At 57.4% G+C, this 12,416-nt stretch overlaps 2 protein-coding genes across 2 annotated transcripts; both read right to left on the bottom strand.

Annotated features, from left to right (window-relative positions):
• Nucleotides 1-2,438: 2,438 nt before the first annotated feature.
• Nucleotides 2,439-3,914, bottom strand: AAT19 (putative amino acid transporter; the record flags this gene model as incomplete). The annotated part of the gene is made up of 1 exon (XM_001562567.1): nucleotides 2,439-3,914. The coding sequence occupies one exon, from the start codon at nucleotides 3,912-3,914 to the stop codon at nucleotides 2,439-2,441; it is 1,476 nt and encodes a 491-aa protein (XP_001562617.1).
• A 733-nt stretch (nucleotides 3,915-4,647) lies between these two features.
• LBRM_07_1230 (conserved hypothetical protein) lies at nucleotides 4,648-12,279 on the bottom strand (the record flags this gene model as incomplete). Its single annotated transcript, XM_001562566.1, has 1 exon — nucleotides 4,648-12,279. One exon carries the CDS (start codon nucleotides 12,277-12,279, stop codon nucleotides 4,648-4,650), a length of 7,632 nt encoding a protein of 2,543 aa, XP_001562616.1.
• Between the last annotated feature and the right edge of the window lie 137 nt (nucleotides 12,280-12,416).

The following is a 12,416-nucleotide window of genomic DNA, read 5'->3' as shown; positions in this document are numbered from 1 at the left end:
AGTGGAACATCCTCATTGCACGTCGCTGCAGCAACACCACAATGCGGCAAAGTGCTCCATTTTGAACAGGAGCCGTAGACGAAGCTAATCCAGTGCCTCTCTGTCTGCGCATGCAACTCACTTCTCTTCGCTTTTCCTTTACTGTTCATTTTCCATGCCTTTTGATTTCGTATTGCCACAGTTGATTCCATCTCGTGTACGCCATCTTAGAAACACGTGAAACAAGTACGGCTAGAGCGACACAGCTGTAGGAGATGCGCGTGCAGTGTTCTCCTTGTATCCAGGAAAGTCGCAAATGTAAAAGAAAAAAAGAAGCGTAGTGATCATATGATATGAAAAGAGGGGATGGCAGCACGTCGGCACATACACGCAGAGAGACACACAACTAATTCTGAGTATTGGCGCACGTGCCAGTATCCCCATATGAGGAGCAGCTTTGCTTCTGCTAAGCTCGTACGGGTAGCTGTTTTGCCTACATGTATGTCTGTGTCTGCGCGTACACATCTGGCCATGAGCCAAGAGTAAGAAGAGAGAAAAGAACGTCCAAGCGAAAAGAGGAGGAAACCTAAAAGGGAAAAAAGAGGCGGTCGTGGGGTCGGCAGACACGTCGGCCACACCCGAGACGATGAGAGCCGGCGGACTGTACGAAGGGGAACGAACGAAGACGAAAAAAAAGTCGAATAGGGTGAAGACACGCAAAAGAGCGAAAAGCGCACGACAAGGGGGGACAAAATATATGAAAAAAAAAAAAAGGACGACGACCACCACCACCGAGTTGGCGGCTGAAAAGAAAAAAGGAAGTTTTGGATGTTTCGTGACGAACGCCATCTTCTTTTACAGTTGCAACGTCCCTCTTCTTTTGGCTTAGCGCTATTTCTTAGCGCCTGCGTGCGCTCCTCTTGCCGCTTGGAGTCAACGGGTGACACCTTCGTTTGCTCCTCTTCTGCACGTTGAGCACTGTCCTTTTCGTCGTTCTGCAAAGAGTATGAGAACGACCTGTTGGCCTTTAATCTCTGCCGGGTTATGTGCCTCTTTACATATACGTGCGTAGGTGTGAGAGCAAAAAGAAGGAGACTACTCCGATGCCGCCCGGTGTTGCTGGAGAATGAAGTGTCATGCAGAGTGTTAGTCCGCGCATGCTAGTGAGCAGCAGCAGTAACTGGAGCACGTCACAGTATCCCCCCCCCTCCCCGCACCCCCTCTGGGTGACTGTTTCGGATTGAGTACGAGTGGCGGGCAGAAAACCGCGTTCACAGTGACGGTATGACGAAGACGGCAATCACGCAGGCATGGCAACTCTCCAGCCCGTGAAGTGCCCGGTGGGAATTCATCTCCACGGGGTATATGGATTCTGAGGGAAACGAAAAACTACAGCCATTTCAGAGGCAGAGGAAAAATCGAAGAAGCACAGAGTCAGAGTGTAGGGAGACAGCTCACACCCACTCCGCGGGTGCACACATTGATCCACGCCCACAGGCATACACACGCATACCAACGAGACAATGTGTAAGCGCTTTACCACCCACACTTCGAATTGCTGACACACTGTGCACTGTCGACCCCCTCTTCGTGTAAGACGGCTAATAGGAAGAAAGACGTGAAAAGGGAAAAGAAACAGCGCTCAGGCTGTGGAGGACGTATATGCCGTCAGTCACACCTTCAGTTGGAAGGAGAGAAGGTAGGAAAGTCAAGCCACTTTCTCTGACTCGCCTCAAGGAGCAGGGAGAACAAGAGCTACGACAAGAGCACCGATGCACAGTACCACAGAAGTGACACGAAGAGACGACAAAGAGGCAAAGTAAGCAATCTAGGACAGAGAAAGGGGAAGAAACGAATGTCCAGCAGTGAAAACTCCGCGCCTCAAGGCGGAGCTTCCCTACATACGAGGGATTCGCCATCGCTGAAAAGAGGAGGGGAATACCACGTGGCGCGAAGAAACGTTCGGCACTAAAAAGCGGTACGAAAGGGAAGAGAGAGCACAAGTCTATAGTACAACAGCGGGGGACATACTGCGGTAAGTACAACGTAAAAGAAAACAATGCAAAGACACATACACAGAGAGAGGGGAGGGGAAAAAGAGGCGTATAGGCGCACCTTCGGTGCCGACCCGGAAAGGGGAAAATAAACAAGACAAGGCGCACGCGCACAACGCGAGAGAGGGGAGGGGGGCACAAGGGGAAGAAGAACGAGGGAGAGAGAGAGAGACAAAAGTGCCAAACAAAAAAGGGGGCTCGAATTGTTTGTTTTGCCCTGTTTGTTGGCATTCATTTTGGGCCCTTCTGAAAGTCTCGTAACGGCGCTTGGTTAACTAGAAAGAAAAATAAGTGCGACGAATCCGTGCCCCAGTCGCACCCCTGCACCCCATAGGACAGACGAAGAACAACACGACGGCTGTACGAGGGCACGGCCAAGTTGGCATGACTGCCTCATGCCTACGGTTAGATAACCCCGTAGATGGAAGCGGAAGTACCAAAGACGACAGCAATGATCCCAACGAAGAGGAGGATGTAGGTCAAACTCCATTCGATCCAGCCAACCTTCTTCAGGCTCCAGTTCCCCGCGTACATGATCATGAGAGCTGGGAAGATGAAGCCGATAAAACCCCCGCAGAGGGAGCCAACAAGACCGAGGACAGTGTTGATATCAGGTACTACAAGGCCAATGACCAGCACGGCAGCCGCGATACCGCCGCAAATGACAGCGTTTCTCCACCACGGCATGCGATATACATCCCATGAGAAGAAGTGGTATATGCCATCACGCATCGGCAGCTGGTGCAGCGCAAAGGCCACGCAGATCTTCAAAACGATGCCGCAGTAAGCGACCCAGAACTGCGGTGCCTCACGCGGCTGGTATTTCAGCAGGATAGATGACTTCACCGTGGTGCCAAAACGCGCGCACCCGAATACGCCAGCGAGGACGTACAGGAGACCGCAGCCGCTCATGGCAATTGTGCTGTTACGTAGCATATTGCGTGGCGTCGGTTTCGCCATCTCATAGTAGACTTCCTGCGCATTGATCTGGACGAGACAGGCGAACATGACAGTACCAAGGCCCTCAATGGCGCCGTTGCCGGTGTTGAAGAACTTTATATCCTTGCGCCAGCCGTTCTTGCTCATGAAGGCGCTGCTGTCTTGAACGATGCAGATGACGAAGAAGACGACCATGATGACACCAATGATGGAGCTATGGCGGAGCGTGTCAATGTTCTTGGGCAAGCACAGGGGGAGGATGCAGACAAGCCACACCATCGACGTGATGAGGCGGTTCCCGTTTTTCTTCCGCAGGAACTCTGGCACGCTGGGGTCGTCGAAGATGGGGGTCAGCAAGTCACCGATGGAAATAATGTAGCTGACGGCGCCGCCGAGGCAGAAACCAAGCATAAAAATGGCAGCCGCATAGTCAGCGCCACGGCCGAGCAGCAAACGCGCCACATCCTCGTAAGTCCGCACCCTTGTCGCGTCAGCGCACCGCGCTAGCAGCCACATTGAGTATATGGTGAGCACTGTCACGACAATCAGTACAAGGAGCGCAGTCACCAGACCCATGCTGTTGAACGCGGCCGGCAGACCGAGAATACCGGCACCAAGTGTGGAGCTGCCCAGGGTGAAGGAGCTCGCGATGACACCGCCCGGCGGTATGATCTTCTCAAGCCACACGCGAAACTTGGAGCGCTGCTTCTTGAGTGACGCCTCCTCGAGATCGTCCTCGTCCATGGAATCTACTGCGCTGTTGTCGACTGCCTCCGCATACGGCTTCTTGACAAACTCAGTGCAGTCCTCCTGACGGTCTCTGGCGCCGGACAACTGAGAGTTAGGCCTTCCATTCGCGCTGTCGTCCTCCCGGTGGTAGACCGGCTCTGCCAGCTCACGCTGTGGCGCACTTGAGAGTGGCTCTTCGGGAATCCGGGACATGCCTGTCGCACCGATACGATGTGGAAATACGCTGACAAGCAGACGCACACTTTACTCCCTGCAGAGTCCTATCACGTCAGAAGAGGAGGCGCACGCTCGAAGAGAGGGAGCGAGGGGGGACGGAAATGTGGAGTGCGGGGTAGAGAGGGGGGGGGGGGGCGTGTGTCCAGCTGAGGGTAAGTGTGGGTCGTACGAAAGAGAATGAAAGTTATCAAGTGGATCGAGGTACGTTTGACAGGCCATTCTGCAGGTTCATGTGCGCGTATAAGTTCAATGCACCAGAGGGAGAACACATACCGGTGGAAGGGATCGTTTTTGCGGAGAGGTGCGCGGGAGCAAATGGGGCACACAATCCGCACACAACAAGAGAGACAGAGAGAGGGACAGACTAAGTGAGTGACGACGATCGGAGGAAGGGATTCCACTCAGTGTTTCTCTGCAACACCATGGCGACTGTGTCATGCGATGTGCACAATGAACACAAACGGCGAGGAGGGTAGGCAATAAAAGGCGCGTGATCCCACGCAGCGCCTCACACAGACTACCGACGCTCCACAAGCGCGCTTCCATAGACGCAAGGATAAACAGCTGTGGATGTCCTTGAGGAACACACTACACGCCCACAGACTTCGTTGCCAACAGTAGCCAAAATAGCCACGCACACACGCACATACACATACACCAATTTGCTTGTTTTCAATCAAAGTACAAACACTGCCACCTGGGCTTCTTGTCAGATCAGCGCTGAACCGCCGTTGTCAGTGGTGTCCGTCTCGGCTGAGGGACGGAAGAGAAAGGAGGACACGGTGGAAGTGACCTTCTCGAGGAGGGACGAGTTCTTCTTAAAGAATCCCACTGTGGTGACCATCTTTGGAATCTGCTTCACCACCTCCATGATGAGAATCTGCCGGATGCGGCCGATGAGCTCCACCAGTGAAACACGTGATACATTGCGGAGCTGTAATTTGGGCAAAACGAGCATGGCATGATGGAGGGACGGGATTAGCTTTGAAATCGCTGAGTTGCCGAGCAGGAAATCCTGCGGCGGGCGCGTGCTGCGGTCCCAGCTGATCTCCACGGGTGTCTCTGATATGCTGGCGCTGCAAATGTGCAGGTGCTGCGGCAGGGTGTTGGGCACATTCCGCTGCAGGGCCACCGTTGTAGACTCCTGCGCCCATTCCAAGGGGTCAAACGCCGTGTCTACACGGCAGCGAAGGGCGACCATCTGTAGCTGATAAAACAGCACTTCGGAGATGGTGATAGTGAGCGGCTGCAGGCCAACATACAAGCTCTTGAGGTAGACGTCCCGAGTCGTGCGGCACATCTCGCGAAGGCTCACGTCGACATCAAACGGCTCAGCTACCTGCTGCCTCCGGCCCTCATACCTGCTCTCGAGACAGATGCCAGTCATGCTGCACTGCACGGAGATCATCTGAGTCCACATAATGTTTGCCGCCAGTGAGCGCCAGTAGAAATGCAGCGGAACGGTGCCCGAGTCACGCAACGATAGCGACATGCCGGTTGCCTGCACATTCGCTGAAATCTGCACCTCCTCCGCCCACGTCTTGTGCTTGGTCGTGAACACCCGTCTGCTCGACAGCACCACGCACCACCGGTCACCCTCACTGTGAATCGTCTGCACCGTCACCCCCGCCTCGAGCTCCAGCGGCTCATCTTGCAGGAGATCCACTGTGTACACGACACCCTCGGCGCTTGTGAGGAGCAAGTACTTGTTGCTCTTGGAGGGTCGAGGGAAGGCGACTTGGTAGCGGTCCACATCACGGAAGTCGATAGTTGAGAGGTTCACCAGCTTCACCCGCGGTAGCACAGCCGGGCCGACCGTCACGCACGCCGTCTCGTAAAGGCTTCCCTTCACTATGTCCACCTCATGATAGGTGGTGCCGACGCACACGAAGCCGCTCCACGTCGTGCCGGGAGCCAAGTCCGTCTCAACGACGGAGGAGAAGCTGCTCACAGTGGACGCTGCGCCGCCGCTGCTACTTCGCCACGCAAAGAGCAGGTCGTTCGTGTAGCCGTACTTGGACAGGGTGTGGTAGGGGTAGTCGCTGTGCGGCGGCACCTCCAACACAGTCTCCTCTAGCGTCTCGGCAGCACCGACTTGGCGGACGACGTGCTTCACGAACAGCGTGTGGCGGGCGTGACGGTTGCAGAACACCACAGCGGGCAGAAGCTCCGCCAGGTGGCAGGTAGAGCTGGCAGCGACAGTACGGAGAAGAAAGTACACCGCGGAGAAGGAGCTCGCCTCTGGGGCATGATCGCACTGAATAACGCGCCCCTCACCGGTCCCGTCAATCTCGAAGGGCTCGGATAGGGCGACACCCTTCGGTTTGATACGCAGCTTCACGTTGGAAGGCACGTAGCCTACCGCGCCGGAGGCACTTGAGCCAGGCAGCCCCCTCGTGGCCATTGTCCCGACAGAGTCACCCGCATCGGTTGAGAAGAAGAGATCCACTGTGGTGCAATTCTTGACGAGGCAGTGACTGCCGGGCGTGACAGCCACACCACACTCGCCGGCCGGACCCCTGCTCTCCACGGATAAGCTCAACTCAAAGTGGCGGTGCGGGTGTGTGTGGTAAGCCATGACCACGGTGCTGTGCATGCGGGCCGCCTCGCGGTCGAAGAGGGCCTCTTCAACTTGCGCCTCGTACACCTCATCCTCCACGAAAAGGTGCAACCTGCCACGCACGGCCGCGGTCGGCGGCAGGCTGAGGAAGTACGCCCGCCCACCTGGAAGAACATACTCGCTCGCCAGCACCTCACCGTGGGTGTTAACTGCCGTGACGCACAGCGGGTAAACAGTGGCGTTCACCACGTGCGGCCTTGCTGCACGGAAACGCAAGAGCAGCACCGGGCCCTGCAGCTCGAATACCGTCATCATGAACGTTGAAGAGCCGTCCAGCTGAGAGACGAACTCGCGCGCGATGTCCGAGGCATGACAGCTCTGCAGGTAGCAGCGCTGATAGAAATCCATGGCGGTCATCGACTCTGGCAGCAGCGGCACCCGCATTGTTGTTGCACCTGCCTCACTCAGTGCCACCGCTATACCGAGGTCAGTACAGCGCAGCATCGCCTCTGGCACACAGGAAAGCGTGAAGGGCTCCACGACGTGCGCGCTTTCACAGCCGCTTGTGAGCACGAGAGGAAGCGGTGTTTCGTTCTCGATCTGCACCAGCGTGCGCACTGAGACGACGTGCACCAAGTCACGGTCCAGCGTGGACGTCACGTGAAAGCGCCGCTTGTCCGCCAACACCACCGTCTTCCGAGACACAAAGAGCAGTGTCTGGTGCCCCGGCGCCGCACCCGTCTCACGCGTCTCCTCTGTGACCACGTCGCGCTCCTCATGATCTACGGCCGTCCCGTCAATCTCCATAACGATGAACGGGGCAACCGCACTGACTGCCTCGCAGACCTGTGAGGAGGCTTTTCCTGCTGCGTGTTGACTGGCCGAAACGCGGACCACAGCGCCGTGGCCGCCGCGCACCTGCAAAGAGACCCCCGTGTAGTTGCACCAGCGAAGTCCCTGCAGCGCGGTGTTCGGAGTCTGCCCCTGCCCTGTGACAGGACGTACAGGTAATGATCCTGCTGATTTGTGAGAAAGGGCGTGGAGCAAGAGCTTCAGCTGATCTGTCGACACAACAACCTCCACTGGAGAGACAGACGCCGTCACGGTGGCACTGAGATAGTTCAGCATACGACCCTGAACGCCAACAAAGACAGGGCTACTCACCACGGACTGGAAGGACTCCTGGCGCCACTCCCATAGCGCCATGTCGTGTACGGCGATGCGGGCCTCCAGCTGCGCATCGCCGAACGGATCCCGCTTGGACCACACAAAGGCATTCGAGAAGGTGACCCGCCCCACAGTCATGCCGTTTGTCAGCTTCACCGTCACCGGAATGAGGGAGAGAGACAACAGCAGCTTCCACGAGTCGTACGGAAAGCGCTGCTGCTGCTGCTCCTCTGGCGACGCTGACGGTGGCGGCGGGACAACGTAGATAGCGGCCGAATGGTTGTCTGCAAATGCCGCTGCCTGCGCAGCCGCGCCAGCCACCGTCGTTGCCTCTGTACTCGGGAAGCTGGCCAGCAGCTCCAGACGCTCTTGCACTGTGTGCAACTTGGAGAGAACAAGTGGAACGGTCACTTCGCCGCAAGTGACAGAGCAGCTCGCGGAGCACGAGCGATGCGGCAGATGCAAGGCCAACTCGCCCTCTAACGACGTTTTCGTAAGCACCGGCACCCGCTGTTGTGCATCCGCGTATTCGATTCGAACTTCGTCGTTGCGCAGCTTGAAGAAGGACCGACGAGGCTTCTGCTTCCAGGTGAACACTAACGCTCGCTGCGAGAACACCAGCCGCGACCTGGCGTCCAGCCCAACGGCAACGCAGCCCTCCTCGACCGTCACCTGCGTGCGTCGCCGCAGTCTTGACCCGGGGTCGGCAGCGCTACTTTCCGGCGACACCATGCTGAGCACTGTGGTGGGGGCAGGTGAAGCAAGAGCTGCGGGTGCCGCCTCACCCTCGGCGCAACAATCCTCGCACAGGAAGAGAGCCGATCGGCTGGACGCGCGGATGAAGTCAGTCCCGCCGAGGTGGGGAAACAGGCAGCGGCGAAACACCGCCGAGGTGCCCGGGCAAACAACGATGTGTCGCTCACTCGACGACGCGCGAAAAACGCAGTCCTCCACCACAACAATTTGGGTGGGTGAGTCGAGGAAGACATTACCGTAGTGATCCATGTCGAAGACCGTCGCTGCCACACTCTCGCGGAGCACGACGCGGCGGGTGAGGCACTGAGCCACTGACACAACAGCGCGAATCATGCGCTGCAACTTGCCAAAGTCAGACACAGGAGCCGAGAAGTTCACGTCGACATTCCACCGTCGCAGTGACACCTGCGTCATCTCATACTGCTCCTCGGTCGAGGAAGCGCAGCTTCCGCGGTCGCTCTCAGAGAGACTCAGATGGATATCCTTCGAAAAGGAAAGCCCAGCAGAGTCCGCTATGGCAGTGCCAGCGCCGCTGACCGTCTCCGTCGTGAGCGCTGACAGAGACGCCTCCAGAACGGGGGGTAGGGCCGCATTTGTGTGGTCGAGACGCACTACTACCCGCACGGCCTCCAAGGTCAACTCCTGCGGCACCGGTGGGATCTCCTGCGCCTCTGCACACCAGAATGGCATCTTCTCCAGCGGCATCCGCCAATGCATCGCGCTCACTATCACCACTACGTTCGACGGCGACGTCGCCATTGGTGCAGACAAGAGCACCGCCAGCTTCGACACGTCGATGTCCATAGAGAGCCGCCCAACATCGTTCAGAATTAGTACCGGAAAGTTTTCGCGTGTGGTGAAGAGGTGAGGCCGGTAGACATCGAGCGCCGCTACACGCTCCTCGCTGGCCGTGTGGGACACTGACAAAAGTAGCTCCTTGCCGGATGTCGTGTGCCCCTCAGCTGCACCACAGCGCACGACACACTCCCGCATCACCACCTGCACTGCCACGTCGCTAAAACAACTGAAGAAGGTGCGGTAATACTCCTCCGAGATCATTTCCTCGCACATGAAGTGGTAGACCTCGCCTAGGACGAAGGCCAGCGCATGCCATGGTAGGGCGCATAGTCGGTCCACGTCAATGGCGTTCACTTCGACAGCCGCCTGAATGTACGAGGTGAGGAGTGGTCTGTCCGTCAGCGGCACCACGCGCGGGTCAGACTTGTAAATAAAACCGACACTTGTGAGATGGACACCGCCAGCCAGCGAGACGGCAGCGATGCTCGCATACTGCACGGTGCTGTGCACCACAGCGACGCAGCGACGAATTTCAAGCAGTGACACCTCTGCCGCCTCCTTGCCGTGGCGCCCCGTGATGCGGACAGAAGGAATAGACATCGCAAGAGCTGCCGCGGGTCCCGTGCTCATGCCAACGTGCACGCTGTCTTCGACCTCTACGTAGAGGTCGAAAAGACTTGGGTGATGGTATTCGATGGAAGCCCGTTGAAGCGTCAAGTGCGTGCCGTACAGATTACGAGTAGACGACGTCACTGTCTGAGTGGCAATGTGATGCAATGCGATGGTGCAGTCGAGAGGAAAAAAGCGCACCGCTATCTCCTCCACCTCAAACGACGGGCAGCAAGAGACCGGTGACCACTGCAAGACCTTCGTCATTGCCTTCAGGTCATCTAGGTCGATGCTATGGGAAACAGTAGCAGGTGGGTGGGAGACGCCGGTGCTAGCGAGCTGTGGTAGCTTCTGAAGCAGCAGGCGAAGGCTGTTAGCGTCACGGCGCCACACCATCCATGTCTCTCGCGGCATCTCAAACGCAACGCGTGACACCACCACCCCACCACGTGCAGTCATGCGGATGTCGAATGGTGCCAGCACATAGATGATCTTGTGGCGCAGGTAGCACTCTCGCAGGGTGCAGCCAAACTTGTCGGGGTTGCCCGGTGCCTTGGCGCTGGTGGCGGAGAAACGATCGAGGAGGAAATAGAAGTCGTCTAGCTCTACTGCCACGCGGTGCACCGCTACAATCGTCGTGGACGACTTCACCACGCCTGCGGAAGGGAGGGCAGTGGAGGGCCCTCGCTGCACAGCTTGGATGGCTCCACCACCGCTCTCCTGTTCTCCTATTCGCTGCAGCGCCTCGGCGATTGGCATTAGACAGCGCAGCACCCCCTCCACGCTCCCCTTCAGAGTAACCTGCTGCAGAATCACCTTGGTTTCACGCGACAGGTAGCCCTCCTTCGTGTGCAAGTAAACTAGCGACGTCTCCTCCTCCACAACGGCGTTGCACAGCTCCCACGAAGTCGCCGTACTTACCGTGGGTGAGGCCATTGTTTGCACGATGCCGTCGGTGTCGAGAGAGATGGAGGAAATAGTGAATAAGATCTCCTCGTTTCGGAAGACAAGCGCCGTGTTGCGGGCGAATATAGTGTTGCGTGCCGGCAAGATCACCTTTACCAACTTCCACTCAAGGTGCGTGGAGGACACGACAAGCGAACCCTGCACCGCCTCCTCCTCTGCCACCGGCTCGGAGACGCTCGCGGAGTACTTTGCCTGTACCATCCGCCGAAAATGCAAAATGACATCCTCATACCGGAGGTCCTGCTCCGCGTCCGTCAGGTCTTGCCGCCGGTCATCAATGCTCTGAGTGCGATGGCACTCGTTCAGTAGATGCATGTAGCGCTCCCTGGCGTGGGCATAGAAGCGCAAGTGCGAGACGTTGAAGTTGTACCGCTGCCTGTAATCTCGAATCCCCTGCAGAACGCAGCACTTCACATAGGGCCACAGCGAGCCACGTGCACGAAGACTGGAGAATGGCAGACAGTAGGCCGGGACGCTGAGGCGCATCTGCCGCGATAAATGGCACTTGAGCAGCGCAAGGAGGGTCACCTCGTCAGCCGTCAGCGTATTAGTGCCGTTGAAGGAGAGCGCCACATTTTTGCGCAGGACGCGCTCCGTGTTCGTCTCATACACCGTCGTGATTTTGATAGAGAGTGCCTCCACCACGATGACGCGGAGGCGGGCATCATCGGCACTGGCAAAGACACTGGCGTAGCCAATCTCCATGCGCACAATCTTCATTTGCTCTGGCCCGGTGGTCTGCGCCGGCTCGACAGTGACGACAAAAGAGTCGATGTGAATCTCAAAGTGAATGTTCTTGCGCGCGTCGCATGGCAATACCAAGGTGAGGTCGGTGAAGGTGATGCGCAGCTGTCGGCGCCAGATCCACTCCAGCGACTGTGCCGCTCGTGAGTAAAGGTAGTCAAACCAACCGGTACCCTGCTTTGCAGGCTCAGTCGCCTGCGCCTCCTTACTCGACGTTGGGGAACCAAAGCTGCTGCCGTCGCACGTGGAATCGCTATCCGAATGGTCGCCATCGCTGGCGCAGGAGGCGAAGTCCTCCTCACCTATGTCAGAGTTCGCGCAGGAGTAGTCATACGCCGCCTCCTCCGGTTCGCTAAGGGGTGACACCGGCTCCGAGGCAGCGTCTGCCGACTCGGCGGCAGCGGCACCAAGGATGGAGTGCTCCGTGATGCCGCGCATAATCTGCTCTGACGTACGGTCCAGGGTTGGTGATGAAAGATTAAGCCGCAGCAACAATCGGCTTCGGTGCACCTTGACCTCCATCGGGGTCGCTGTCGAGGGGTTCGGAATCTGCAGCTCCATCTCAGGCACAGTGCCCTCTTCGATCGGTAGCAACAAGATTTTGTTCATCGTTTCTGGACGCAGCGACAGGTTGTTGACTCGCACGCTACCGTTGAAGAAGGAGGTGTGAACATCCCTTGGGTTCACATCGGCTATGTTCGCCAGCTCTGAGAGGACATACGTGACCACCATCTGCTGCATCGTGTCTGTACCTGCCAGCGCGACGCCGGAGAAAGAGAGGCTCCACGGGCTACGCCTGTATGCAAGCTTGTGCAGGTGACAGTAAAGCGATGGCGGTGGTGACACGGTGTCAAAAGGGGAAGGGGGGCTACGGCTAA

The sequence above is a fragment of the Leishmania braziliensis genome, chromosome 7, assembly GCF_000002845.2.
Source record: "Leishmania braziliensis MHOM/BR/75/M2904 complete genome, chromosome 7".
NCBI classification, from domain to species: Eukaryota; Euglenozoa; class Kinetoplastea; order Trypanosomatida; family Trypanosomatidae; genus Leishmania; species Leishmania braziliensis.
This window is presented reverse-complemented; position numbering and strand designations above follow the sequence as displayed.